Source organism: Takifugu rubripes, chromosome 15, assembly GCF_901000725.2.
Source record: "Takifugu rubripes chromosome 15, fTakRub1.2, whole genome shotgun sequence".
Taxonomy (NCBI): domain Eukaryota; kingdom Metazoa; phylum Chordata; class Actinopteri; order Tetraodontiformes; family Tetraodontidae; genus Takifugu; species Takifugu rubripes.
This window is the reverse complement of record NC_042299.1, coordinates 7,816,966-7,838,373: the sequence shown is the minus strand read 5'-3', so window position 1 is coordinate 7,838,373 and position 21,408 is coordinate 7,816,966. Positions and strand designations below refer to the sequence as shown.

Sequence of the window (21,408 nt, the reverse complement as noted above, 5' to 3'; positions counted from 1 at the left end):
CTGAATCGGTTCTGGGTGGATTCGAAACCAAACCCAGAAGAAAGCTCGGGATTTAAACCCAAAATCTGGACCCCCGTCCTCAGAGATGAATGAAATAAAAGACCACCAGATGTTTCTGCCTCGTTAATATTTAATGAGTCAATCCCGCATCATCTTCACCCCCCAAATAAAATAAAATAAAGAGCAACAGCAACCTAGAAGGAGCTCGGATCAGAGTGGAAGACTTTACAGTTCCAACATCAGCAAATCCAGATGTGGCCAGATGTTGTGGTGCAAAGACACGGACGGGACAACCGGGACCTGAACCGGGTCTCAGGGAATGTTGAGCATCAGCGGCGGCTAACCGGACCCATCGGATCCCGCAGGCGGAGGGGCGAAGTTTTGGATCCGTTTTAGATCCATTAATGCACCTTCTTGGTTTCATCATCAGCGAGAACGAGAGGGCCCGGGTCAGAACCAGAGCACACGGTTCTGACCCGACCTGCTCAGAATGAGCGAACCAGGCCAGGACAAACACAGGATGTGGTTAGATCCGGTCCCACGGCTCGGATCAGAACATTTGGACACTCAAACCTGGCGGATAAAGTCTAAAATTTCTTCTCCTCAGAATTCTGATTTTTTTTTTTTAAAAGTCAGTAAAGGTGAAAACTAAAGAACCTGCAGGAGAACATCAACGTTAGAACGGTTCTTTAATACTCCAGAACCTCAGAAGAGTGAACACTGGACAGCTGCTCTCTAAAGACACTACTATGGTGGCGTGGCGGCGTTCCCAGGCCGGCGCCGGCGTTCCGTCACTGCGGTTCCTTACAAAAGCTGAGAATCACAATAAATAAAACAAGAGCGTGGAGGCTGGATGTCCGGAAACGTTCTCAGGAAGGTTCCAGCGTTCCCACATTCTTTACATAGTTCTTCGCTGAGATCGGCTCTTTTGGTTTTTATACTGAAGCCTCCTCCTCACCGGAGGCTCCGCCTCCATGCGCCTCAGGCCCCGCCCCCTCGCTCAAGCTCACATCAGTGCTGCTCCTGCGCCAGAAACAAAACCAGGACGTTAGTCCGGACATTCAAGAAGAGCGTCCAAACGCGGTCAAAGACGGTGAAATACCAACTTCACGAGGACCGTCGGTCTCCTGGTGATGGATCCCGTTAGCGGAGTTCGCGCCGCGCACCTGAAAACAAGCGTTAGCCGGATTTAGCCACAATTATGGCAGCGACGCTACAATGCAGGAACGGTGAACAAATGTTTTAATGCGCTGCAATCAACCGTGTGACGACATTAGCATTGTAAACGCGAAAACATTAGCATTGTAAACGCAAAAACAGCTAGCGTGTGTTAGCTTAGCATGAATGGGATGTGAGTGGATCGTCCTTCCGTGTTTTTCCAGCCACCCGCCAGCGTTACCGGGCTCTTTTCTGGGTGTCTCCTCATGGCCTGGACCAGCTGGTCCACCTGCTGGTTGTGTTCTAAGGCGTTCCTCAGGGCGTCCTCGGTGCTGAGCAGACGCTGGCGCAGGCGGCTCATCTCCGAATCCAGCGCTGACGGCTCCAACATGGAGTAGCGCCGGTGGTCAGGAGAAGACCTCTCTCGATCCTGGAGGCAGGAAGTGATGCGTTTCGGCTTCTGGTTCGGAGGCACAAACGTGGTCTAAAAGAACAGCGGAGAACAAATGCAGACGCTCACCAGCAGCAGCAGCTTCTCGCGCAGCGTCTTGATGTCGTCCTCGAGCTTCTGCTCCTTCATCTTCCACTCGGCCTTGTGGACGTCTCTGGCCAGGTCTTTCTCCAGCTCCCGCGAGTGGCGCTTGGACTCCATCACCAGCACCCTCAGCTCGTTCAGACTCCTGGTTTCAGAAGAACCAGAAGTTCCATCAGAGCTGCAGAGGTTAGCGTGTTAGCCAGCGCTAGCCAGCGTCTCCGTACCTCTCTTTCTTCAGCAGCTCCTGGCTGATGTGGACCAGCTGCCCAGAGGCATCATGGGACTTCCTGGTCATGGATTCCAGCTCCGCCTCCATGCGTACCTTCTCCTTCGCCAGCGCTTCGGCCTTCTTCTCCCCAGAGCGAACTTTCCCCTCCAGAACTGAGAAGCACAGCGGCGTTGGTGAGGCCTGTCAGAAGGTCAGGTGACCGATGACATCACGGCGTTTACCTGCCAGCTGGGATTTGAGGCCTTCAACCTGAGACGTGAGAGCCGAGACCTCCTTCTCCCGCTTCTGCAACTTCTCCATCGTTTCTGCGACAAGAGAAATGATCAACGAGGGCGGCGGTGACGCGGCCTCCCCGGTGACTCCGCCCCCTCCCTGGTACCGGTAGCCATGACAATACCTTCTACGCTCTGCTTGAGCTTCATCTTCTCCTCTGAGACTTCGTTGTCCTCTATCACCTGGAGAAGAGACGAGCCGTTAGAAGGTCGGCCGCACTCGAAGCCGCTTCCCGATTGGTCGGTTCTCACGTTAGCGTCCTGGGAGCTGTAGCGGTCGGCCTGGACGGCCTGCAGCTGGTTTGCCGTCACCCTCAGCTTCTCTTCCAGTTTCTGGATCTCCTCCTGGCTCTCCCTCTGGGCCTTCTGCAGGGACCCGTAGTCCACCATCTTCTTCTCTGAAAGCTCCAGCTTCTGCCGCAGCTCCGCCTCCACTTGCTCCGCCTCCGCGGCTCTTCGCTCGGCCTTCTGAAGCTTCTCGCTGACCTCCTCCAGGGCTTGGTTCCCGCTCCTGGCTTCTGGTTCGGACCTCCGAGCCTGGTTGGGATCAGCCAGCTGCTCCTTCAGCTCCTGAAGACGAGTGCTGAGGTCTTCTCGTTCTTTGGTCAGCAGGGCCGCTTCAATCTTGTGCTTGGCCTTCAGGTTCTCCATCTCCAGCTGATGTTCCATCTTGAGGGCCTCCAGGGTGGCCTTCAGCTCCTGGGCGTCCGGCTCCTGGCCAGCCGGTGTCGTGGGGCTGCTGTTCAGAGTGACCTTCAGCTCCTCCATGGATCGCTGATGGTCGCTCACCAAAGTTTCAAATTTACCCTGAGGAGGGAGAAGGTTATCAGAGTAAACCAGGTGGATCTGATGGAATAGTGTTGAGAAGAACCAAGTCTGGCCTAAACTGAGTCTGCAGCCGCCAGCAGGGGGCGGAGGAGATGCTTTTCTTCTCCATCTTTCCCTAAAATCAGGCAGAAGAAGAGCAGATACCTTCCACATGTCCATCATTTCCATGTTTTCCTTGGAGACCTGCTGGATTTTCAGCTTCATGTCACTGATCTCCTGGTTCTTGCTCTCCACCGTCACCTTCAGCGCCTCCACCTCCCGCTGGCTCGCCAGGGCCGTCTCCCGCTGTTCTCCAAGCTCGCCGCTCTCCTTCATCGGCTCACGGCGGACAGACTCCGACTGGGCGTCGGCTCCTCCGAGTCGGGCCTGAAGCTTCTGGATCTCGGCTTTACGGAGGCCGAGCTCCTCCTCCAGCTGGATGATGCGGCTCTGCTCCTCCACTGTGGTTTGCTGCTCAGGAGAGAAGAAGAGTGGTCATGGAAGGTTGGACACGGCCGGCGGAGCAGAACAATTCTGACGTCAGAAGGCGGAAGCAGAGGAGGAAGGCGGAGAACGTCTAAACGCGGCGCCGCGTATGTGGACAGTGACCCGCTCCGGCTCCTCACGCCTGAGACCGCGCCGCGTCCCGCACCAGAGCCGAGGACCGCACACCTGCGGGAGCGTCCCGGCCCTCGCGTCCAGCGCGATCTAGGCCACGCCCACCGGAACGCCGCAGCATTCACGCCCTCGTTCCTGCGACACCTCAGGTGGGAAACGGCCCGAAAACGTTTGAACCTTCAACCTTCCTGCTGCGCTGTTCAGCCAATCGGGGGTGGGGGGGGGGATGGAGACGACATTGCTGCGCAACAGGAAGTAGTGGTCACGGGGTCACAGGTCAGGCGGCGCCAGAGAGGATAACCTAAAGAACCAGGCGACGGTTTGGCGCGTCACTGTCCAAACACCTGCGACGCTCAGAACGTGCAGAGGAGTGAGAGGAGAGGAGTCATTCTCTGGTCATCTACAAGCAGAGCAAACGTTGAGAAGCTAAAAGTCCAAACACTCATGGACGAGTCAGAGAAGAAGAGAAGGAGAGCGAGATCATGTGATCAGTTCAGTCCTCTGGGAGAAGAATCCACCAGAGTTCCTCACTGGCTCCCGAAGAGCACGACACACCAGAGAGAAGAGCGAGGATGCAAGGTTAATGTCCTCAAGGTCAAGGACAGGTCGTCAGCACATCAAGATCAAACCCGTTTGCTTTGGTCACCTTGGTTCTCTGACCCCACCTCACGGAACCCGCCTCATTAGAACCTCGTCCCTGTTGGCAGAAGCAGATCTTACTGCAAACGTTCCACAATTTACGCTGCCCTAACCTGGGAATACAAACGTCCTCGTTTTGAGGACGAGCGCCGCAGGAGATTACAGCCCCGACGCCGTCCAGTTGGAGAACTTTTAGTTTTGTTAAATCACACCTGCAGCATCATTTGATACAAATCTTAAATTCAGGTTTACTGAAAAAAACCCGTGAAGATCGTTGAGCGTCTGCACCTTTAGGAGAGAACTGAAGGCATTTTATTCCACTATAGATCTTGTTGAGTGATCAATAATGAAGATCAGTACCTCCAGGTCTCCTTTGGTGATGGATTCCTCCTCCACTCTGAACTGCAGATCCTCCACTTTCCTGGAGAACAGTGCAGTACCATGAGTGAACGCCAGGGGGAGACAACACACCCAAGGCGATCTTTAAAGTTTCACTGTGATGTCACGCGCACCTTTTCTCCTCTTCCAGCTGATTGGCCAGTTCCTGCTTGTCTTTCTGAGCGCTGGCCAACACACCTCGGACCTGCAGGAGGTTGTTCTCGTTCTCTGCGACGTACTGTGGAGGACACACGCGTTTACATTTAGGACACCGCCGCTCACGCCTTCACGTCCTCTCTGTTTCACCTGTACGTGCTGCGTCTTCAGGACGCTCAGGTCCTTCTCCACCTCCACGATGCGGCTGGTGGCCTTGGCCATCTCGGCCCGCTCCAGGTCGCGCTCGACCAGCAGCTGCTCGATGTGTTGCTGCTTCTCCTTCAGGGCTTCCTGCAGCGCCGTGGTGCCAGAGATCTTACGAGCGTAGCGTGACGACGTCTCCGTCAGCTGAGAAGAAGAAACGTCAAACGTGATTATTTCTTGTTGATGTGGAGGTGATTCCACGGTCAGACATATTTAAAGATCCAGCCTAAACGTGATCTGCCCTGTCCACACATAACAGGCGCATCACTCGTCTTTGGCCACTAGATGGCGGCATTTGACAGCTTTGCTCTGATCTGCGGCGTCTCCTCTTTGATTTAATGACAGAATCAAGAAATAAATGTTGGTAGGCGGGTAGTGTTTCAGGAATATTACGTACTCGTACGTCATCTGTACGTATCTTTGTGTTTTGTATGGAGAACTGCCTTTGTTTGGTTTAAAAGAAGAAGAAACAACATTCAGGGTTCATAATTGTTGCTGAGGAACAAAAGCTCTCTCACCAGGCCGGCTCGGCTCGGCCGCCCGCTCACGGAGGACGCCACCGAGCTGACGGAGCTGATGGACGAGCTGCTGGGGCTGTGGGCCAGCGACGACACCCCCATGGCCATCCTCTTGCTCTTCTTGGCCTTGGCCGGGCTGGTGGAGGGGAAGCCGATGCGGATCACCTTGTGGACGGGAGCGAACAGGCCGAACTTGGGAAGACACTGAAAGTATCTGAGAGAGACGGCGAGGAAAAGCTGAGGCTCATCGAGGTCGGCAACGGCTCCGGGAGGTCGTCCTGGAGCGGGAGTCCTCACAAAGGTGGAAAAACAGGCGTGTGTTTACCTGGTCCCAGCGACCGCCCCGTCGTTCTTGCCCAGCGGCTCGTCCAGCTCCACGCCGCACCACTCCCCCTTGGCGAAGTCGGTCTCCCCTATGTAGCGTATGACTCCCATCTTGGAGCCGCCGACCTGAACACACACACACACACACACACACACACTCGTGTTTCAGTTTACTGGGGAAATTTGAGTCAGATTAAAACATTCAGATTAAAAATGGGATCAAAAGTCCGTCTGGAGCTCAGGTTCATTAACGTGAGGAGAGACTTTAATCTCCTTTGATCCGCAGATGTTTGGGCTCCGTCCCATCTTCCTCGGAGGCAGAAACGGCGTTCCGGCTGGCTGGATGACGCCGGTCCGGACTGAAATAATGATCTCACGGACGGCAGCTGATCCACTTGGCACCAGTGGAACCAGTGGAACCAGTGGCTCCGCTGTGCTGAACAGAACTTCAAGAATGACATCGTGTATATGAGGGGAAGATCCTGATGGATCTGAGGTGAAGGTTTGTCCCAGAACGGCGCCCCCTGTCTGCCACCCGCTGAACCAGCTCTCAGGATCCTTCACACTATGATCCACAGGAGATCTGCTTTCACAGCAGATCCAAACGCCATCAGCTCTCTGATTACCGCCTCCGGTTGCACGCCAGGGCGGAGTTTCCACGCCGCCAGGTCAAAGGCGTGCCAAGGTCAAACAAGCGTCCTCTGAGAACCTCCTCTTGCTCGCCAACGCTCTCCCGAGGGCGCCGTTCTTCCGTGCGTGACCGTACAGCCAACGTACAGACGGGACGGCGTTTGTTCCGGAGGCGCCGCCAGCAGGAGCACAGATGGATCACAGGGACTCGGCTTTTGGAAACAGATCAATGTGTCAGCGACGGCGTCTCGGCTCTTAAGTGCTGAAAGTGACCCAGAGTGATTTTATTGACCCTCCAGGAGGATCTGATGTAACCGTCCCCGGCGTCCGTCAGTAATGGACAGAAACGTGACCCTCGGCGGGAGATTGGCGGACAAAAACGGTGACGCTGGACATTCAGGGGGAAGGTAAAATCATCCCGTGTGCCGAAGATTAAAGCTTCTACGTGATTATCTGGGGACGCTGCCGGCTAAACTGCGGCGCTGTCGCGTTCCAACCTCGGGAGCATCGTTAGCTAACGCTAACAGCTTAGCTCAATGGCGGGAAGCGCCTGTAACTTCGAGGCCGGTGGCGACGTCATGCCGGCGTGTTCGTTCTACGTTGATCCCAGAGATTTTGGGCTGTTCGACTCACCAGAACTCGATCTCCAACACGAAGGTCTTTGTCGCCACCCTTCTTCACCGAGCCGCTGTCGGACATGTTGGACCCCGACTCGTTTCCCGTCTTCACCGCGCTGTTCAGCAGACCCTCTCTGAGGGGCACCACCACCCGTTGGCCGGGGGGGACGCCGCCGCCGCCGCCGCCCTGTTGAGCCTGATTCTGAACCGACAATGATTCCGTGGACTGGCTGTCGCTCCCCTCGCCGATGGGCTGCCGGGTGAGCTTGGAGGGCCGGGTGAAGATGCCCTGGAGGGGCTGGCACTCAAAGTAGCGCACTCCTCCCACTGAGCCGTCATTTTTGCCAACTAGGTCGTTGAGTATCACCCCCGCCCACTGTCCAGGGGCGAACTGGGTCTCCCCCAGGTACGCTATAACCCCCGGTTTGACGCCGTTGACCCAGACCTGCTCGCCGACGGCGTAATCCCCTAAAATGTCGTCGCCCTCTTCGGAGAGTTTGGTGGGAGTTGTGGGTTTGAGGGGACAACCTGCAGAAACACACACACACACAAATAAATAAATAACGGTGGGGGAAAAGTCTCATCAGTTCATCACGTCCATTCCTCTTCATCTGGGTCAGAGACGGGCCGGCGATCACGCCGCCTGTGAAGGTGCCCGTTAGCCCGATAGATGATCTTTGTTTTCCTCCACCGCCGCGGCCTCTAAACGGAGCAGGCAGCATTAGCATGCGGTCTGCTGCACCGTGCTGCCAGCAAAAGCCTGCGTTTGTGTGCGGGGACGGCGGATGCCAGGATCGGCTCGCCGACACCCTCGGAGAGCGCCCGGGGCGCCGCAGGCCTCATTGGTCGGACTTTCTGCCTCAATTGCTCCCATATGCTGCCATGTGAGACGCGTTTGGCAGCAAATGCCGCTTCAGAAGGGGCTTTTCAAGAGAAAACTGCTCATTTTTGGGGCCCTCGCAGATGAGGTTTTGGAATAAATGTGAGTTTTTCCGTAGGACGCAGCCTCATCGGCGGTGGCTGAACTGTTTGCGCTGGCTAAAGCTAATTACGCTAACTGTCAGGTTCCACCGGCGTGCGTTTTCACCGAGAGTAAAAACTTTTATTTTGAAATGAAAACTGGAACTGATTTTATCCCTGCCAACTTATCGGAAGAGGAAGTGGTCGCATCGGTCAGTCAAAAAGCTATTGATAATCATAACAGGAGTAAACGGGTCACTGGTTAACTCCGGGGTGCGCTGTCATGGTGCATTAGCATCGCGGGTAACCTTGTCTGGCTCTGACCTGTTTGCGATGCTCCCTGCAGCTGGATGCACAGCTGTATCATTACTTCCACCCACAGCAGCAGTAATGCAGATGTAGCCCAGAACAATCACGCTAACGAGACGTCTGAAGCCGATTTGACTCTGGTTTAAGGGTGTCATGCAGTACCTAGAATCGCCACCGGGGGTGGAAGGCTTATCTGGGTTAGTTTTAAACTGTGCCAGCGTCTGATGTAGCTGGAGGAGCCTCTCCGGTTTGATAAATGTCTCGTTTGAACTATTTCAGTGCTTTGTGCTTATTTTTAACCGCAATCCGTATTTTCTGATACGCAGCTACAGGAGCGGCTACAGGAGCGGCGAGCTCAGACACAAAACAAGCGTCGTTTTGTGCAGAGCGCCGCCTCAGCCGCAGCAACTTGTGATCCTGGCCGGCGGACGCGGGGAGGTATTTTAAAAAAAAACCTGAACCGACCCATGATTTGGGTTGCCGGGGCAACGGTCGAGCGAGGGGAACACGCAACCCTTACTTGGACTATTGTGCACGGACACCTCCCACCACCATCTGAATCCCACCATTCATCAGGGCTGCACAATGAGGCCTCCAGAGCTGCCCCCCCCCCCCAGCTCACCCCGTCACCCCTCGTCTCACCCCTCGTCTCACCCCTCGTCTCTCCGTTTGGACTGTTCATTCATGATGTTTGCAGGGTCCATCGTGAGGCTGATTCTGTGTCTCTGAACAACAGAGGGTCGTTTTTAAAAGATCACGATCCAGGTAAAGATCCCCCCCCCCCCCCCCCAGGCGGCAGGACAGCTGTGATTACATCAACGTTCTGCACGCACTTACAGATCTTCCCATACTAAGTTCTGTTAGCACAGCTGCAGTTAGCCTCGTATTAGCTCAGCAAAGACAGTATTAAAGTCAGAAACTCTGAGGCAGCAACACAGTGGGACCAGACGGGAGCTAGAAGAAGCTTCCAGCAGCTTCTTCTAACTGGCTCCTTGTTGTTTTCACTCCTTTAATTCACTAAACTCTGCCAAGCTCCAGACACGGAGGCCTCCCACCACCAGCCTTCCAGCCAAAACCAACAACCAGGAGCCTGAGGTCAGGCTCTGAGGTCAGGAGGCCGTTCAGATGAAAATAACCCTCTGGAGAAGCCGGTTCCTCCCTCGGTCGGCTGCTTTACGCAGCGAGCGGAGAAAACCAGGTTAAATTCTGAGTTTGTTTGTGGATCGGAGCAAAAAAAAAAGTGACGAGGGTTGGGAAAATAATCCCGCCAGTCAGAGGAACCAGGAAGCAAAAGTGAGCGTCATCGCTGTGGATCTCCAAACAGGATGTGAGTGGATGACCTCATAAATCAGCAGGGAAGAGCAACAAACACGCATTCCCACAGGCCCACGAGCAACCGGAGGAGATCAACTGTTAATCTGCTGAGCAGAGCAGTTCAGGATCATTTCAGAATCTGCAGCGTCACAGGTGGAGAGAAAAAAAGAGCTTCTGCTCAGATTAAAGGGGGGGGGGGCGATCCAGCGGGAGGATGCAGCGAAATGTGGCTGCTGACGGCGCCTCTCAGGTCCAGTAACGGAAACACTTCCTGCGTTCCGGCTCTCCCCCGTTGCTCCTGTCAAATTCCTCCCTGGACGTGAACCATGACACACTTCAGCTGCCTCAGATAAAAGCCTCCACGGACACTCTGATGCTAACAGGCCTCCATTCTTCTGATGTAATTCAGCAGAACTAACGAGGTCGAGGCCGTCACGTGGAGTCGGACCAGCAAACAGCTGTGAGTCATTTAAGAGGTGTTCACGCTGGCGCGCTTTAGCTAACGGCGGGATTCCCGGTAGCTTGACCGGGAAGTTTCTGCCCTTTTCCACCCTTCTCACAAGGATCGGAGATGAAAACGCTGAGTCACGCATGCGCTCACCAATCTCACCACTTCCTGTTTAATCTCCAAAGGCAGACGCCTGATAGCGAGGAGTCGGAGCGCCGCCGCGTCGCATTTCACACCACAGCCAGTCGTCCTCGGGCGGCAGCTAGCATTAGCAGTTATCAACTTCCTGTTTACGTCCCGACAGCAACACTAGATCAGAGCTCATATCAGTGAAATTCACTGATTTCTTCGTATAAACAACAACGGGGTCTAAACTGATTTCAGCCTGTTAAAGGCAGGGTTTTTTTTTTTTTAAACCGCTGCCGCTATGCAGATAGAAGAGCACACGTCTTAACACACGTCTAAGCGCGGTGGTAGTGGTGCAACAATGCTAACGCAATCCCCGGTGCGTGCCGCAACAGGAACCCTCGTTAGCGCACCCAGAGGCATCTTTGTTTTTTCAGATGCTAACTGGTCGTAGCGGAGACGTCCTGCGTAACTAGACACAGCTGCGTTCTCCTGAGTCACCAACACAAACGGAAGAAACCACCTCCGCTGAGGACACGGAACAAACCAGTCACATTAGCTCCTCGGGTCCTTACTGTCTTTAGGGACGACGGGGCTGGACGTTCCACCAGCGGAGGTTCTCCCCATCGGGCTGGAATGTTTGGGCCCCCGGCCGGGGATTTTCAGTCCACTGGACTTCAGCATGTTTTTTTCTACAGTAGCAGGACGGAGGAGGTCGGAGCCCAGGGCCAGCGGAAGATCACAGATCACAGACTAGACGTGGAGGAGGTGGCTCCCGATCTCCATGTTCATCTAATGGAGGGATAAAAGCAGGATATTAAAGGATGACAGATCAATAACGTGTATGATCGCAGCCCGTCCTGTGATGTTCCTCCACCGGAGGACTTTAACCTCGACATGAAATCACCCATATTTTACCAAACTGTTGAACCTTCACTGATAATTCCTCAGCTGAAATCCTCTTCACAAGTTAAAAGTCGTTGCTAAATGCTAACAACTCCTCCGCTCAAGTGAGTAACTGTCGTCAGCTTGCTTAAATATTTAAATACGTTGACATCCAATAAGATGATAAATACGTGCACAGGTCTTCGCATCGTGGTGGACTACATACACAAACTATCGCCCCCTGCTGGTGTGGAGTAGCACTGTCCTGGTTTTCAGTGTCTCAGATGTCCTCAGGTGAGGCTAAACCTCCAAACCAAGTAAACCAGCCACGTTGATCTGGAAACTGTTTAAAAAAGGGTCGTTTTTTTCCGTTGTCTCTCTCCTACGTAGCCGGATTCAACTGGGAACGTTGCTGTAAACAGATCCCATAATGACCCTGAGAGTAGGAGGACAGAGCGGAGACGGAGGCCACGTCACGCGTTTGTACGTCACCTGCTGGTCAGGGAAATTACAGAGTTCAACCAGCAACAAGGAAACCTTAAGGAGTAGAAAGGTGTCATAAAGCAGCTGGATTTCTTCCTGGTGAACAGTTGGACGCAATTTAACGTCCCAAACTCTTCTTCTCTTGTCATTTACATTAATGTGGCTCCCAAAAATCTCTCGAACTTTAAAGATCAAAGTGAAATTGGAGCATTTAAGTGCGAAATCGGATCTTGTTGCCTTAAGTGTTACTGGAGGTTCAGGACTGGGTAGAAGAAGACCAACATCTGGACAGGAAGCTCTAGAAGTGTGTCAATAACACAGCTGCAGCGAGTTCACCTCATTTCAGCTGGTTAATGGAGAAAATCATGACAAGGCAACACAGACTGTCAAAGTGGAGCCTGGCCTACAAAACCGTGGCCCCAAACCACCCAGAAGACACAATTCCGCTCATGCATTCAATAACCAGCACATCTGTCTGGGGCTTTGGAACCGCTGGATTACGCGAACGGGCCGATTTCAGCCACAATCTGCACAGCAAAAGGAGAAGAAATAAATCAAATAGGGTTTTAGCTGCAACAGCAGGTCGACAGGGATGATTTCCCCGCAGCTGAAGTGAGAAATCAGGCCTGAGAATCCAGTCTCGGCTCTTTCTTCTGTCCGTTTTTGTCGTTTCTGTCAGTATTTTTCCAGAAAAGCGGCTGAAATGACGAGAAACGCGCAGCTCAGACAGAAGCAGCCGGTTTGGTCCATTGTTGTAGTGACTGCGGCAGCGTGGCTCCACACTCGCCGTCCTCCCCTCCAAACCCCCATAAAACCCCAAATATTCAACAATCAATGAGAGATACTCACGCAAAATCACCGCCGCCCGAGGGGTGTCCGACAGCCGGCCAAGTTTGCGTCTGTCGGCGGAGAGCAGGGCGGTTGTCGGCTGCCACTCCCTGGATGCAAATATGGATGCTGAGCAGAAGCTGGGAGGCAGAGTCAGCAGCAGCAGCGTGGATCCGGGAGGAGGATGGCAACAACCGGCGCCGGCTAACTGTTAGCCTGCCGGGTCATTTACAGGAAGATAACCGGAGCAGCTGCGACGCGGACGCAGAGAGTCCGAACAGAAGCGCCGACGGCGGCAGACTGGGTCCGACGCGGAACCGCCGCGCATAAGAAACTGCGTTTTTGGGTTAAAAGAGGCGGAAGATTGAGCTCGGCGCTGTCGGTGTTGCACCGCAGACAGCAGTGTGGTTGTCGGGTAAGCTCAGCCTCCCCGTGACTCAACCCACCGGCGAGACTGAACAAAGGGGTCGGGACGCAGCCTCCAGGGGCACCGACGAGAGACAACGAGCCTCTCCCAGCGGCGGACTCCCACCAAACTTCATCGGATTTAGGTTTTACTGAGAGTTTTAGCCAACACGCTGACCTTTCTCACCGGGGCTCAAAAACATTTACGATACATTTGGGAAGCTTTTACCTTCGGCACCAGTAGTTAAATTAACAAACGTATTTTAAACATTAAAACGCCATTTAACACTAAAGTGAATTCACTGCAGGGAAAAGCCTCCAACAGAGAAATTAAGGAGGAAAATGGGCATTATTGGAAGGACATTTTAATTTTTACATAGCCGAATGGATGAAAAAAGGCAGCCAATGTTTTAAATTACCAATAAATTAATATAAATTGTATTTAATATAAAAAAAGTTTTTGAAATATTTTAAAATATATACATTCTAGAATGGAGAGCTTTTAAACCAAACGAGTTTTAATCTACAGCAGACTGAGAGGACCAAAATTAATCAATTCTGTTTTATTCAACGAAGATATCTAGCGTCCATATTTTCCGAGTTTCCGGTTTGTTGACGGACCGGTCGCCTCGTGTGAGACCGGACGAGTCCCAGTTTACTGTAACTAGCACGAAAGTGATGCATTCAGGGACCAACTAGAGTCTAGGAAATACAACTGGTCCAGTAAATGTCAAGTTTCCAGATAAACTTAAACGCACATAAAACGTCGCTCTACACCTCGTGGCTATAAATATACGGGCTACATTTGATGTGAGCTAAGCTAAGCGAAGCTAGCAGACATCCCGAAACACACAAATATCAGGTCAACAACTGCATCAGAGCTGTCAGAATCACTAGAGTTGTTTTGTCAGCACTTTAGGTTTAGTTTAAAAACTGACTTTGGTACAGTTGATGCTTATTGTGCACAGGGAAAAAATGGCGTCACACCAGTCAGGTCCAGTTTGAGTGCTGGGACATGTGGGCACCACAGGAAGAACATGATTTGTTTTGAATAATATTTATGATCATAGCTGAACAACTGGCCTCCACTTTTTAAATGTTTATCTTTCCGCTTCCCATAACAAAAATCCCCAACAAAGACCAGTTTTTATGTTACAGGGTGCAATTATACGTCCTTGACGCGGGGGGTCGCTGTACTCTCAGAAATGAATAATTGACGTCCGACCAGCTGATGTAACCGGTTAACTTGATACAAATGCGCATTTTAGAAACAACCCCCCCCCCCCCCAAAAAAAAAATACACAAGATCAAATAACTTTATTCAAACTCTCTAAAGTTTCTTTATTAGGATTCAAATCACTTATTAAACGTCTTCTGAAGACGCGTCAGCTCGCCTCTGTACTGCCACCTATCGACAAAGATGAGAATCACACCTTCCTTAGAGCCCCAGATTAAATTTTTGATTTTATTATTCAGAAACCAACAAAAAAAAAAAGCTTCAGTTGTTTCAGATGGTTTGATTTAATAATTCATTTGTTTCTGTAATAATTAAACACGAAGCAGCCGATCCAAATGTAGGTTGTTTTTGGTCTCCTGTCTATCAGCAGATGCAGAATTACAGCAACTTCGTTGCCTGGAACAGTTGACCGCTGATAAGATGCTTCCTGTCACACTTCCGAAGCTTTTCCTTTCCTTTCTGTCCAGATTAGTCCAAATGTCCACGTACTGCTGGCCTTGTGGTGCGCCGGCGGGTCTGTGCTGGCCTGACCCAGTGGATAAAGGCTCAGTGTGGAATTTAATAATGGCTCAGTGTTTCTGGGAACGTGGACGTTGCCCTCTCACTTCACTTCTCGTTTGGAAAATGGCCGGATTACATCATAATCCCATTATGGAGCTGGCGCTGCTGGGTGGAAGGTTTTAGGAACCGCAGGCCGCTGGTTTGGGAGCACAAGCGGCGGAACACGACGGACACCCACAGAGACACCCTGGGAGGCTGTGATGACACCAGGGGGCGGGGCTACCTGCAGTCACGTGGTATGTGTTTGTGGTTTGGCGTTTGTATGGACGGGGTCAGGTTTTTAAGATAGGACGTGATGACAGTGCGAACCCATCGTGTTTACTGTCAAACGTGGCCTTTGACCCGGGTTCTGAGAGCAGGTCAGGTGGAACGTCAGTGGTTCTGATGTTCTGGTTCCAGCTCTGCATAATCAGAATTGAAGGTTCTGTTGTTCCATCTCTTCTACATCAGTTATTCAAGCAACACTGACTTGAACGTCATTACTCTCTGAAAACCCGAAACATAGAAAAATTGAATGGATCAGAACTAGGATGAAGTTTAGAAATCCCAAGCTGTTTTTGGCTGTTTCCACCCAAATCTCAGGTCTCAGTTTAGACGCCAGCAAAACGTTTTGGTGAAATCTGGGTTGTGAAAGGAAAAAAAAACCTCAGAACTCTTTTCTTTCCTGATTGGTTCTTCGGACCGCTTTAATTAAATCACCAAGAAAGGGGATTTTTCAGGATTGCTTCACACTTGAGCAGCACCATGAAAGGAAAGCTGCTGTTTGGGGCCCTTTGTATTCAAACGACACTTCCTGAATTAAACATTTTCACTCTGAGTAATAACAACAATGCTGAAATATTCATGCTCTTCCTCCGCCCACCGTTTGCTCTTTGCAGGATTCTGCTGCTGTTTCGGGGGGAAATGACCGACGAGACAATGATTAACCTGCTGGACGATGCACACGCGCCCGACGGCGTCGCTCTCAACGCGGGCAGGATCCTGGACTAGAACCTGTCAGAACAAACCCGGAGCAGCTCTCATCTCCAACAGCCTGATGAAGATTTCGGAGCGTCAGAGGAGTTCTGGAGAAGCTAACGTCTGAGGACGCGGATTCAGACAAAACACGAGGAAAACGTTCCTGAGCCAGAACCGTTGTGGCGAAGCAGCTGAGTGGAACCACGCTGGTGTCGTCGCTACAGTTTCTCCACCTCCACCTCACAACTTCACCCTCAGGTGAGGCACAAAGGTGTTTCTGAGGTTCTTACAGATGCGTTACGTTAACCCTTCACTCACCATCTGCTGCGCTGCACTTCGGAACGATCTCTTTGAAGTTTAAGAAATCAAAGAGCTGCTTTTCCATGTTAGTCGTTAGGGTTTCACATTTAAAATTAAAACGGACCTAAATTGGAATTCTGGGATACAACCTGGCGACATCAAAGCTCAGATGATGCCAGCCTGAAGGAAGCTGACCATTTACCTGCACTCCCCTCCCAGCAGTTGCCATGGCATCAGCAGCTCTGGAGCTGATGGGATTCTTCCTGGGTCTGTTCGGGCTGCTGGGAACGATGGTCTCCACCGTGCTGCCCTACTGGCAGATCTCTGCCCACATCGGCTCCAACATCGTGACGGCGGTGGGCAACATGAGGGGCCTGTGGATGGAGTGTGTGTACCAGAGCACCGGCGCCTTCCAGTGCGAGACCTACAACTCCATGCTGGCCCTGCCCTCCGACATGCAGGCTTCCAGGGCGCTTATGGTCATCTCGCTGGTGCTGTCCATCCTCGCCATCGCTCTGGCTGTCCTGGGGATGCAGTGCACCGTCTGCCTGGAGGGTTTGGGCGCAGTGAAGGGTCGCGTGGCCGGCGTCGGCGGGGGCTTATTCCTCACTGCGGGCTTCCTGTCGCTTATACCGGTGGCGTGGACCACTCACGAGGTGGTCCAGACCTTCTACCGGCCGGACTTACCCTCCAGCCTGAAGTTTGAGCTGGGGGAGTGTCTGTACGTCGGCCTGGCGTCGTCACTCATGTCCATGCTGGGAGGAGGGATGCTGTGCGTGTCCTGCTCTGAGGAGAACGACGGCAGGCGGCGGAACGGCCGCGGGTATCCGTACCCGGTGGGGGCTAACGTACGGACCACATCGCAGACCTACCGGAACCCCACCCTGCAGGTAGGAGGCATCGGCGCCGCCAACAGGGGCCGCGCGGTGGTCCGCACTATCAGCGACAGCTCCCACCCCAGTCTCCATGGAAACCAAGGAGGCAAGAAGCCTGCAGCGGCAGGATATGACATCACAGGATACGTCTGAGACTTTTAACCGTGAAACTAGTTTGTATGCAAATAATCTTTATTCAACCCAAAGTTGACACCATTTGTTTGACGTAAAGACAAAAAGAGAGAAAAGTGAGGACAAAACCCTGACGGAGGACAAGTCAGTGCGGAACCGTCCACGGGAGAACATCAGCACCCGGAGAACGCCACGGTTCAGAATCATCCGTCGATGGGAGAACCGCTACGACGGGTTTTACGACGTTTGTCGACCAGCTTCGATTGATTCAAAGGAAGAAAGTTTGGAGGAAAATGAAAGAACTTGATTCTCAACTGTTCCTGTAAATAACTTTTTGGAATCAGAAAAACCAAACGATTCTTCAGAAATGTGTGAAAAATCAAGAGCAGATTAAAGAAATGTGTTTAATATGATTATATTGTGTTTAAAACATAGAAATTCAGACGTCAGCGTTCCTGACTGGATTCAGATCCTGTTTTCATGTTAAATCCTGAATTTAGTGTTTGTTTTTATTCTTATTGGACTAAAATCATCAGATGGGCTCAAAACAAATTAAAACAGAAGGAAAAACGCCTTTTAATTAGGTGATTTTCATTTACAGTTTGTATCAGGGGGAAAACGAGGAAGTAAGTTTGTTTTCTCAGATTCTTTACATTAAATTCTTTGTTGGTAACATTGACGCTGATTTTTTTCTCCACATTTCTTTGCTCTTTAATTTGATTTCAAGGGATATTTCAACTCTAATTGATGGAACAATTGTGTGAATTCCAGACAATAAACACTAAAGTAGACATTTTTTATGATGCTGGTGAGAAAACCAGGTCAAAAATAATCTTCTATGAGGAGACTGGAGAGTTCAGAGTCCTGAACCGAAGACAAACACCACATCAACACAAACACAACTGAACAAATAAAAGCTAAATTGATGCAACGGGGTCACTAGGCCAAAGGTCAGATTTACTTGGTCAGTTGACCCAAATGAAAAGTACACTGACTTCATATATTTATTCACAGTACTTATCTTTTTCTCCCACAACAACTTTAAATATCTCTGTGGTGTGTTTACAGGGTGCTGTAGCTTTTTGTTTTTCATAGATCAATTGAGACGATTAATTAGTATATTTGTATATTTAGTATACAAATATATATATATTAGTATATTTACAATTCCTGCATCATTTTTCTGTGACATTAACTTAATTTTCTTTTTCTAAATTAATGCTGATGTTGCTAAATGTCTCCATCTAGCGGCCACAACAGGAAGCTCAACGAGCTGAGAGTCACTTCCTGGTTTCGGACGCCAGTTTAAAACTACTGTCAACAATCAAGTGGATTTTAAATAAAAAATCATAAAACGATGAGTTGAAATATGAAAAAAATGAGGAAGAAGACTGAAGTCATGTGACATATTTTAATGTAGAAAAATAAATTAATGGCAGCACATAATGATTGGAGACGTTATCTGTTGACCTGCTTCTCCTCTTCTTGTCGTTCACGACCAAACTCCACCACCAAAGGTTTCCCCAGGCCACGATATCCGTGGACCATCTGCAAAGCATTCTGGGCCGTTTCGACATCTGTGGAAAACAAACAGACGCAGATGCAAGGTCGTTCTGCGCTCGCCCCTCATCTGTGGTGGAACATATTCTGACCTGGTAGAGTGATGAAGGCCTGGCCCCTCATCCTCCCGGTCAGCAGCCGGTACAGCACCGGGGGCCGGTTCTCCCTCTCAAACCGTGAAAAGAGCGCCACCAACTGGGCCACTGAGGCCTGTCTGCTCAGGTTCTTCACACAGAGGACCTGCAGACAGGAAACTTACCTCAGTCGCTCAATATGAAAACCCGGTTTCCATGGGAACACAAGGGAACACAAAAGATAAAACTGTTGATACCTTCGATGGTTTTCCTGGCTGGTACTTTTGGAATCTTGGGATACTTCGGATTCCTTCGTCGGATTCACGATTTTTTAGGATTTCTTCATCCAAGATCGTCTCGATCGCCCCGGTGATGGTGAGCGGGCCATCTGACCCCGTCCTCACCGCTCCGTGCAGACTCCTGATTGGTTGGTTTATATTAAGCTGGCGTGGAACAGGAGGAGGTGGTCTGTCGTATCCAGCCTGAACTACATCCGACTGAGACTCAGACGAAAGTGACGCAGTCTCATTCTGCTCCTGTGGTTCAGGCTGATAGATGAAGGTCTCTTCACTACTCCGGGAGTCTCCTGATTGGACAGATTCAGTTCTGCTAGTTTCTTCCTGTGATGCTTCAGGTGAATTTTGTCTGTCTTTGGTGAGGACGTCTCTGTAGAGACACCCTACTGGGTCAGGAGGTGGATCCCCCTGCTGGCCGCTCTGGTGATCTCCATCTGTGAAGGACAAAACTTCCATCTGCTTTTTCTGAGCTGGACTCTGGATAAATTTAGGTGCACTGACTTCATTTTTTGATATTATATGTAATGTTCTTATTAAAAGCTCCACCAAGAGTGTAAATAGTAACCCACGCTATTGAATATTCATGCATAGAGGCAACTCTGAACCTCTGTGATAAAGTGCTGTGAGGAATCCGAGACGATCCTTTCCCTGGAAAAGCGCCTGTTCTATCTCCATCTCGCGGCGTGATAGTGGCTGGCTGGTGGCAAACCGCTGAGGGCGGGACAGCAGCTCTGCCCGGGCTGCGATCTTGTCCCTGATGACCTGCAGACGTTGTTGTTTCACACCCGGAGCTGCATGAACACCGTGTGGCTGCGTGGTGACAAAGCATGTGGTTAAATAAACACATTTAAAAATCCCGTTAACACAAACCAGACTGACACATTTACAATGCAGGACTCTAACTGGGACCTGACCAGTGTCTGCTGGTGTCTAAATCTTCCCGACAACAGTGAAATGCTGTTTCTTAGATGATACCGTTAGTATTTATTATTCATGATGATCAGCTGTGCACCCTTAATAAGCGCAGGTTTGTACCTTCTCATCCTGCTCTGATGTTTCTCTCTTTAGCCACAGCTGGATCTCAGCATCTGTGAGTCCCAGCTCCCGCAGACTAACTAGCTCCTGCTCCCCGTCCTGCAGGGCCTGAAACTGGGACAGGCTTCTCACTCCAGCCGCCTGCTCCCCAAATGGCCGATAGAGCGTCGCCGGGGCGAAGCACTGCTTCTTGGCTACACATCTGGAACAGAAATAAATGCAATCATTTGTGCATCATTGTGGACTGAAAAAGAAGGAAATGAAAAAAAGGAAACACAAAACGCTAACAGCTCATTTGGAGATTTTCATGATCGTACATCTGCAATAGGCTCTGGGAATTAAATACAAGATATACGGTTGCAGCTCAACAACAAATCATCGTCTGGAGATCCAAAGGAGTTTCTGACCGTTCGACGTCAGCCTGAGTGTGGAGCTGCTGCAGCAGGAGGCTGTGGAGCTGCCGCTGGCCTTCGGTCTCCTGGTCGTCCAGCAGCGGGCCCTCCTCACAGGGCTGCCGGCTCACTCTGGACAGAGGGAAGACAGGCACAGCAGGAGATGTGACACCTTTTCAGGGGACTCAGGACATTATTCTGTCCTCATAAGGGGACTCCTAGAATAAAAACTGTTATCAGTAATTAATTCTGACTCCCACACAAACAAATAAACACGACATGAAGAGTTAGTTAGTGGCAATATGAGGTCCTATTATCATTAAAGAAAAAATTGTAGGGAACAACCAATGTCAGCACTAATTGGAATAATTCGGGTTTGAAAACAGTAGAAAAGGCTGAAAATGGATTTCACACGCTCCACACGCGTTAAATTAAACATCAACGCGTAAATCCAGATATAAAGTCTATTTCTAATGGTTACATTAAAAGGTCCAGTAAACGTCAGTGTCGGACGTGAAAGAGAATAATTGCTCGAATAAGACAACAATCAGTGTTAAACTATAAACTGCGTCTAATTTATTAAATCAAGTTAAATGCCTTATAAATCTAATGGCACATGGAATTCGATTTGTGAAGGCGAGCTAACGCTAGCTCTTAGCGATATTCATTTCCATGATAACAGGACTTTAGTGAAGCGAAAAAATATTACACAAATTAAATCCTCTCATTTTTTTCTGTTATTACAAAACTTACAAACAAACGTGTTTCTTTAAAATACATATTTTACAAACTACCGTAATAAGCTAACAGCTTTGTTTACCTTCGCATAGTTCCGCTTGGTATTTCCTGTTTCCGTTACATTGAATCATGGGAAATGTAGTAAAATCGCCATTTGTATAAATCGAATAAAATGATGCGACACGCTTAATCTGGGGCACTTTAACATGTTCGCGTTTTAAAACGGGAAAAATTCTCAAAATACAAATTTTCAAAATACAGATGTCTAAAATAGATGGTTTTATACCATGGGGGATATTTTAATCCAATGTCGTCTAAAAAGATACTAGATTTATTGGTTTGTACCCCGCCCTGTTTGTTAACAAAGGGTGTGGTAACGAAAGTGCGATTTTTCAGGATGCATGTTTG

At 50.5% G+C, this 21,408-nt stretch overlaps 3 protein-coding genes across 7 annotated transcripts; 1 reads left to right on the top strand and 2 right to left on the bottom strand.

Annotated features, from left to right (window-relative positions):
- Positions 1-112: 112 nt before the first annotated feature.
- On the bottom strand, positions 113-12,929 carry LOC101067176 (CAP-Gly domain-containing linker protein 2). 3 transcript variants are annotated; one of them, XM_011611227.2, is made up of 18 exons: positions 12,460-12,929; positions 10,818-11,034; positions 7,102-7,613; positions 5,840-5,964; positions 5,515-5,728; positions 4,943-5,140; positions 4,771-4,874; positions 4,619-4,679; positions 4,266-4,316; positions 3,167-3,472; positions 2,447-3,001; positions 2,320-2,377; positions 2,144-2,227; positions 1,918-2,074; positions 1,679-1,838; positions 1,400-1,588; positions 1,103-1,166; positions 113-1,023 (listed from the first exon to the last, which is right to left on the bottom strand). In XM_011611227.2, exons 2-18 carry the CDS (start codon positions 10,924-10,926, stop codon positions 1,007-1,009), a joined length of 2,964 nt encoding a protein of 987 aa, XP_011609529.2. In that variant the 5' UTR covers positions 10,927-11,034; positions 12,460-12,929; the 3' UTR covers positions 113-1,006. The 3 variants fall into 3 exon arrangements, with proteins under 3 accessions (XP_011609529.2, XP_003970946.3, XP_011609530.2); XM_003970897.3 differs by having other exon boundaries at positions 1,107-1,166; XM_011611228.2 differs by lacking the exon at positions 4,266-4,316 and having other exon boundaries at positions 12,460-12,928.
- Positions 12,930-14,424: 1,495 nt separating this feature from the next.
- On the top strand, positions 14,425-17,696 carry LOC115246461 (claudin-14-like). Of its 3 annotated transcripts, none has more exons than XM_029847905.1 (3): positions 14,425-14,877; positions 15,520-15,869; positions 16,118-17,696. In XM_029847905.1, exon 3 carries the CDS (start codon positions 16,126-16,128, stop codon positions 16,924-16,926), a length of 801 nt encoding a protein of 266 aa, XP_029703765.1. In that variant the 5' UTR covers positions 14,425-14,877; positions 15,520-15,869; positions 16,118-16,125; the 3' UTR covers positions 16,927-17,696. The 3 variants fall into 3 exon arrangements, with proteins under 3 accessions (XP_029703765.1, XP_029703764.1, XP_029703763.1); XM_029847904.1 differs by having other exon boundaries at positions 14,432-14,877; positions 15,520-15,856; positions 16,121-17,696; XM_029847903.1 differs by having other exon boundaries at positions 14,434-14,877; positions 15,520-15,856.
- A 601-nt stretch (positions 17,697-18,297) lies between these two features.
- On the bottom strand, positions 18,298-21,232 carry LOC101066724 (RNA-binding protein 41). Its single transcript, XM_011611226.2, has 7 exons — positions 21,083-21,232; positions 20,278-20,394; positions 19,871-20,072; positions 19,441-19,645; positions 18,797-19,269; positions 18,558-18,705; positions 18,298-18,482 (listed from the first exon to the last, which is right to left on the bottom strand). Exons 1-7 carry the CDS (start codon positions 21,088-21,090, stop codon positions 18,364-18,366), a joined length of 1,272 nt encoding a protein of 423 aa, XP_011609528.2. The 5' UTR covers positions 21,091-21,232; the 3' UTR covers positions 18,298-18,363.
- Between the last annotated feature and the right edge of the window lie 176 nt (positions 21,233-21,408).

What these genes read in the sequence shown, in the direction of transcription:
- LOC101067176 (XM_011611227.2), bottom strand. Translation starts at nt 10,926, where the DNA reads ATGCTGAAGTCCAGTGGACTGAAAATCCCCGGCCGGGGGCCCAAACAT. An exon ending in GCTCAAGCAGAGCGTAGAAG is followed by an intron (nt 2,228 to 2,319) that starts GTATTGTCATGG and finishes CTCTTGTCGCAG; the next exon opens with AAACGATGGAGAAGTTGCAG. An exon ending in GAGCTGCTGAAGAAAGAGAG is followed by an intron (nt 1,839 to 1,917) that starts GTACGGAGACGC and finishes TTCTGAAACCAG; the next exon opens with GAGTCTGAACGAGCTGAGGG.
- LOC115246461 (XM_029847905.1), top strand. Translation starts at nt 16,126, where the DNA reads ATGGCATCAGCAGCTCTGGAGCTGATGGGATTCTTCCTGGGTCTGTTC.
- LOC101066724 (XM_011611226.2), bottom strand. An exon ending in CACAGCACTTTATCACAGAG is followed by an intron (nt 19,270 to 19,440) that starts GTTCAGAGTTGC and finishes TGTCCTTCACAG; the next exon opens with ATGGAGATCACCAGAGCGGC. An exon ending in AGCCAGGAAAACCATCGAAG is followed by an intron (nt 18,706 to 18,796) that starts GTATCAACAGTT and finishes TCCTGTCTGCAG; the next exon opens with GTCCTCTGTGTGAAGAACCT.